The 6,819-nt window shown below is 35.5% G+C and overlaps 1 protein-coding gene across 2 annotated transcripts in view; it reads right to left on the bottom strand.

The window, feature by feature from the left end:
* Window positions 1-3,507: 3,507 nt before the first annotated feature.
* LOC129239559 (sodium-independent sulfate anion transporter) overlaps window positions 3,508-6,819 on the bottom strand; it is a 67,204-nt gene continuing 63,892 nt past the window's right edge. For both annotated transcript variants that reach the window (XM_054875156.1, XM_054875149.1), the window contains exon 7: window positions 3,508-6,059. In XM_054875156.1, coding sequence (XP_054731131.1) covers window positions 5,557-6,059 — 503 coding nt within the window. In that variant the 3' untranslated portion in view covers window positions 3,508-5,556. The remainder of the gene's footprint in view (window positions 6,060-6,819) is intronic.

Here is a 6,819-nt window from a genome sequence, read left to right as displayed (position 1 = left end):
TACTTTCCCTGTTTCTAAAAAACAAAAATTTCATTCCTCAAACCCAAAACCTTATACATTTCATCCTTACTCCCACACAATAGTCAGCGCATTATTTGCATTGTGGCTGCTAAAACAAGCAAAAACAAACAGTTACACGTTGCATCAGTGACGCCAGCAAGAGGAAGTGGGCAACCGCGGTAGTAGCGCAGACACACCAAATTTAGCGAAGTTCTCAACCACCCATGCGATCCTTCTGCAGAAAAATGTGCAACACAGATGGCGTTCCAAGCAGTAAAGAAGGCGTTGTATCTAATCAGCAACTTAGGACTGGTAGCGAAAGGCTAATTACCTACCCTGTCAGAAATCAAATAGATTAACGAAACCAACGCAAGACAAGTCTTGTCGAGGCCCTATGCTCCCGAGAGGAGTGAACAAGGAAAAACAAACAAACACAAAATTTGAGTCGAAGGTGCCACATACCCTAAGATCAGAAAATACCGGGAATGTTTGAATAAAACAAAACAGAGTTAAATTTCAGGCAAATCTGTTTTATCTCCTTCAAAATATGACCTGTCTGAAGCAACACACATTACACACACAGCTTCGTCGCATTCTCTTCGATCTCCGCTATCGACTGAAATCTCCTTCCAAGAAGGTGTAAAACCCTTAAGGTCGCCTATTGATGGAATGTATGTTAATGTAAGTGTAGGCATAGTATAAGATACACCCAATAATGTAAACGTAGAGTAATGCTAAGAAGAGATGTAGTATTAAGTAAAATAAGGCAACCCTAAATGACAAATGGAAGAAAGAATAAAATGGAAGTCACTTCCGCTTGGATCGTAAAAATAGTCAGTCGTTTTATTTCTATCAGAATTTAATCGTGAGCCATCCGGCTTTAAAATATCTGGAAATAACCTCCATTTACAAAGGGGTACTTTCAACTGGGGAAACAAAAAGAAGTCGCACGGGGCCATATCAGGTGAATACGGTACTTGTACGATGGTATTTACTTGGTGTTTGGTCAAATAATACAGCACAATTTGGGCTCAGTGCGATGGCGCGTTATCATCATGCAAAATCCAAGAATTGTTTGCCCACATTTCCAGTCGCTTGCGACGTACAGCATCTCTCAAACGCTTCAAAATGAATAAATATGAATGGACCGTTTCCCACGTGCGCGGTTCGTTTAAATTAAACATTCCCGGTGCTTTTTGATCAACATTCTAATTTTGCAGTACGTCAAAACTTTGGTGTTTTTTATTATATCAAATTAAATGCAGAAAACAAATGAAATTTAAATTAATTGAGTCAATTCATGCATTCTTATCTTTACGATAAAAACTTGAAATAAATTCCATACCATAAATTCTATTAAAACCCTCTTTTGCTTGACTAAGCATTAATTTTATAATATATTTCAGAACCAACAACAACCTCTTTATACACAACGATATAAAGGGTGGTTAAGTTTCAAGGGCCGATGTTGATTTTGAATAAAATACAATTTTTTTAAGGAAATTATTGTCATTTCTCTTTATGGGGGGGGGGGGGGGTAAGGGATAAAAATCGATTTTTTTTTTGCATGTTATTGTAGTAAAACATTTCAAAAATACCATGTTAAAATTTTAAGTCAATCCGAGCAAAACTTTTTAAGTTATAGAGCATAAAGCCGAGCCGCCTCAAACATCTGCCGAGACGCAGCAGTTGCGCGCGTAGTCCGTTACAAACGTATACCTGCGTGCGGACTCAGGTATACTTTTGTATCTGTCTATTGCTCCAAAAATATTTCTAGTACAATAATATTTCTAGGAACAACTGTGATTCCGTAGAAAAAATGAAAACCGCTATCTGGGCCACTTACTACCATCAGCAATCAACAGATGAAAATCCGCAACATGACAAATGTCCGGCCGGAGCGGATTCTTGGTGTGGTTACCAAAAGGCTTTGGCCGAAGGAAAACCATTTAAACATGAATACACCCCACTGCCAGAAGATGTTTTGAACGCAATAAAACCAATTTACGTAGATTTGAGTAAAGACGAACTTTTAGAGAGATGCCTGGGTGGTTTTACTCAAAACACTAACGAGAGTTTAAATCAGCTTATATGGAGGATTGCTCCGAAAAAACTCTCTGGCAGTACAAGTATCGTTCAACTGGCAGCTCTGGTATCTGCATGCACCTTTAATGAAGGCACAGGTGCTTTGCTGCAGTTTATGTATGACATGGGGATTATCATTGGGCCAAGCGCTCACGAATATGCGAGAAGAGTGGACCAAACTCGCATCGAAAGATCTGACCAAAAATGCCATCAACAGACTAAGGAGGGCAGGATAGCTCGTAGACTTGCTAAAAAAGATGCTGAAGACAATGACAAAGCTAGTGGAAACATACTCTATGGTGCTGGAATCGACGACTCCGTGTAAGTAGAGAGAAAAAAGTATTTTCTTGACGTTTTCATAACTTAAAACTTTAAACGCGGTTTTCTCGAACCTTTTTTTTTAAAGTGCGTAGTCATTGGCATTTTAAAACTACTCAACCGATCCTTTTGAAATTTTGCACACATATTTTACATATAAAACCCTCCCCCCAACGTTTTTTTTCGCCATTTTTTTTTATATTAAGGTGGTTTTACACCTTTAAAATGGCGGCATTTTTTCGTCAAAAATCACTTTTTACTTCAAACGACTACCAAATGGCTGAAAATGAAAATAAATCGTCAAAATAAACGTTGGGGGGAAGTTTAACTCATACTTTAACTAAATTATTCGATTTTTTTGATTTCAGATGATTCTACGCTGAGATATGCTGACTACTGCAAAATGTATTTTTGAAAAGACGTCTACGTAAATGTGCTCTCATTCGCTCATTTTGCAATATTTTTACATGAAAATTTTATCAAATATTCTTGAAATGTTACTTTATAATATGCAACAACTTTTAATAAACTGACTTGAACCGTTTCGCTACAATAAATTCATGAAAAAAGTGTTTTTTTTTAGCGTTTATCCCTTACCCCCCCTTATTATGATAATATTGGTATGGCTCATATTGGTATGTCCAAATTTTCGATGACGCTGAGGCATAATTGCCGTTAATGTACCGAACTATCTCATCCTTTAGCTCTTGAATTGTTGCTGGCTTATCGACGTACACCTTTTCTTTCAAATAGTCCCAAAGAAAGAAGTCCAACGGTGTCGCTGACGTTTAGGTGTAGTTCACATTCAACATCGCCCCTTGAAATTAAACCGATCTTTATAACATTTGAATTCACGACAAAAACATCGGTTTTTTTTCTCTGTTTATATGCGACAATACTTTCATTGTGGCACTACGGTACGTTTTACACGTCACGTGAGTCAAATGCGTTTCCGCAACGGACTCAAAGGGCCCATTGTGATAATCTTATAAGGTCGACAATTTTTTTTTTTAAGTGAATTGGGTAGCCTATAAATTTCTTTCTGTTTGTTAAGAGTCGTAATCTGCGGTACTCCAAATGCCACGATTAAAAAAAGACAAACACTTTTTACAGGACTTATTTCTTAATTGCTTTATTGCACGACTCCTTAACAACTATTTAAGTCATTATTAACACTCCATACTATCGTATACTAGATTAATACATACATATTTACACATGTTTACTTAATCAAACTATAATTACCTTAAAAATACAGGGCTTTAAAAGTAAACTTCACTAGCGTTTAATGACTTATAATTCTCAAAGGAAGTACTTGAATGTTTGTTGTGCAATTACTTATAATTTGCCAATAACAACACCTTTCTTTAACTGACGCACATAATATAAATTATTTTGAAAATATTATAGTAGATGAAATTTGATTTATTTATGTATGTATATAACACATACATATTAGAGTGGCTCAAAAAAAAAAAAACGATGCACCATTTCCTATGCGGAAATATGGACTTTTAGGTAAATTTTGTATGGAATGATTTTAGATCGATATTAATTAGTCTTCTCTTTTCATTTCGCTTCATAAATATTCAAAATATGATATTCAAGTTTTTTGATACAACTTTTTAATAATTTTGTTTTTAATTTTGTGTAGTTTTTTCCCCCTTATAAAAAATAGCAATATTTTTTTGTTTGTTTCTTTGTTTTTGTTTTTTTTTTAGTTTAGATTTTTGGAGATTTATGAAGCGAAATAAATAATATCGATCTGTGAACATTTTATACCAAATCGACATCAAGGTATCTTCTTCACATGGGACTTCAATGAAAATTTTCATATACAAAAATAAAAAAATAAAATTAAAAAATATGCGTATATTTGTCTTTTGCCCATAGCTCAAATTTAGGGTCCTGCATCAAGAAATATTTTTTAGGCCACTCTAATATATGCATATATTTATACATATATATGCAATTGGCGCGTACACCCTTTTTGGGTGTTTGACCGAGCTCCTCCTCCTATTTGTGGTGTGCGTTTTGCTGTTATTCCACAAATGGGGGGACCTACAGTTTCAAGCCGACTTCGAATGGCAGATATTCTTCGTGAGGAGCTTTTTCATGCCAGAAATACACTCGGAGGTTTGCCATTGTCTGCCGGGGGGCGACCGCTATTAGAAACAACTTTTTCTTCATTTTGGTCTTTCACCGAGATTCGAACCTACGTTATCTTTGAACTCCGAATGGTAGTCACGCAACAACCCATTCGGCTACGGCGGCGTCGCATATATATATATCTACTTTCCCCGAAGTAATGCCTGGTTTTCGTTATGACTGTTTTCATGACGAAGAGTGCCATTCTAGTGAAAGCGCCTACCAGCCATTAAGGGCCATTTCGAATTGAATCCAAAATTTTTATTTCCTATGGTTCCAGTGCGTAATAAAGAGCAATGCAAAATGTTAAAATGAAAAAGTGTGGGCATTTCGTATCAAATTATGCCGTACAAAAAATGGCATTCAGAAAACCAGGCATACGCAAAACTTAATGCTTTTTATGCAACTCAAAAATTACTTTCTAAGAACTTTCAGGCTTTCAAAATCGTAAAATGAGTTTGCTAATATCTATTAATTTGACTCGTTTTAACAAATTCATAGCACTCTTAGAGTTTCTAGTTCATTGTACTTTATATTTCATTTAGATAAAATCTGCATCTCAATGCTAAACAATTCCTCGTTTCGTTTATGTTTTGCCTCTGATTTGTATAATAAATAGGATTTTTTTTTAATATTTTGTATAAACATAAATCGATCTCACTTTTGTCTGCCTTAAATGAATACATATTTAAATTACATAAATTATAATTATGTAAAAGTGTAAAAAGATTTTCTTCCTTTTTTTGGCTCTCTATACCAAGATAATACTTTATATGTATGTATGCGCATACATACGAGTATAACTAAAACTAAGGACGTATTTGGAAAAAGACAAACCTACAAGCTTCACTAATAATAAACAAATCGTATCAATAAGAATTAAAGCAAGCAAGAATAGTTAATAGTTAACCAACCATTTAGTAGCGCAGGTCACCAAGACCCAACGCAATCACATTTTTGCCAACAATCACGTAATGGCATCTACCATTACTTTATAAATCTTATCTACACCGTTATTGTTTTCTTTTGTTCATAATTGCGATCCTTTAGCAACTGATCGAGCTGCTCCTCCTGATAGTAGACAACGAATTCCGCTGGTGAGAGCGTCTCGAATAACGCACAAATACTGGGTTTAAGATTGTAGAAGAATAAGAGTTGTGAACGCGCGGCGAAATCACTCAACAGCGATTCTATGACGGTGGCTGCAGTGAAATCAGCGCCATAAATATGCGAGGCATCGATGACGACGGGCACATGTTGGCGCATGGAATGTTTCGTCACCAGATTGCGTACATAATCCACGGAGGGGAAAATCAAGCAACGATCTGGTGTGATCATAAGGTATTCATTGCCAGCGTGTGTGGTGAGAATTTCTGTGGTAATTTTTGGACGAGCCGCATGATAGAGTATAAAGATGACGTTTAAGCCGACACCGATAAGTATACCGATTTCCAGTGGTAACACCAGACAGGCGATGAACGTGCCAAGACCAGGCACAAGATCACTTTCTGCAAAGGGGAGAGAACATGTATTAGTTACCATCTCACAGTTGGATATTAGGGAAAGCAAGAGAGATAGATAGAGAGAGAGATATATATATATATAGATAGATAGAGAGATAGAGAGAGTGATAGATAGATAGAGAGAGAGATATATATATAGATAGATAGCATGATGGAAAGAATAATGAGATGGCGCCTATCGTGGTCCCGTTACTTTGCGCTCAGCGAATTTGACAACTAGTTACGTGATTTTAGCTCCAGTATGGGCAGATTACCATTTTCGTAACTTCATTTATCATTTTTTTTTTTTGTTATTTTTATTATTTTTTGTCTCGGAGTTTTAGTTCTTTCTTCATGACATTTTTCTAGCTGTTCTAATTAAAATGCAGTATTTATAATTTTGTAAAATATACATTTTTTAATAATTATTTAAATAATTCACTCAGTTTTATTTAGCTTTACTTTTTTTTAACATCTGGTGGCATTGCCCACGAGTGCAGGTGTTGTTGGTGTTCTTCTGCTTTTGGCAGTCAAATCTCTCTGTCGCTACTGCAGTGCTGCCTAGCTTTGGATATAAAAACGCATTAAAATGCCCATTCAAAGAAAATAACCCAACAAATTTTTATTTAATCACTTAAAGAACTTTGTATGCGTGACAAATTGTCTTTAAAATGTGCGTTTTTTTTTAAATAAATGTGTCATGCTTATGTACAATTTAATTTATGAGGTTTTTTTGTTAAGCGAGATTCTTTTGTTAAGGGAACGA

The sequence above is a fragment of the Anastrepha obliqua genome, chromosome 1, assembly GCF_027943255.1.
Source record: "Anastrepha obliqua isolate idAnaObli1 chromosome 1, idAnaObli1_1.0, whole genome shotgun sequence".
NCBI lineage: Eukaryota > Metazoa > Arthropoda > Insecta > Diptera > Tephritidae > Anastrepha > Anastrepha obliqua.
This window is presented reverse-complemented; position numbering and strand designations above follow the sequence as displayed.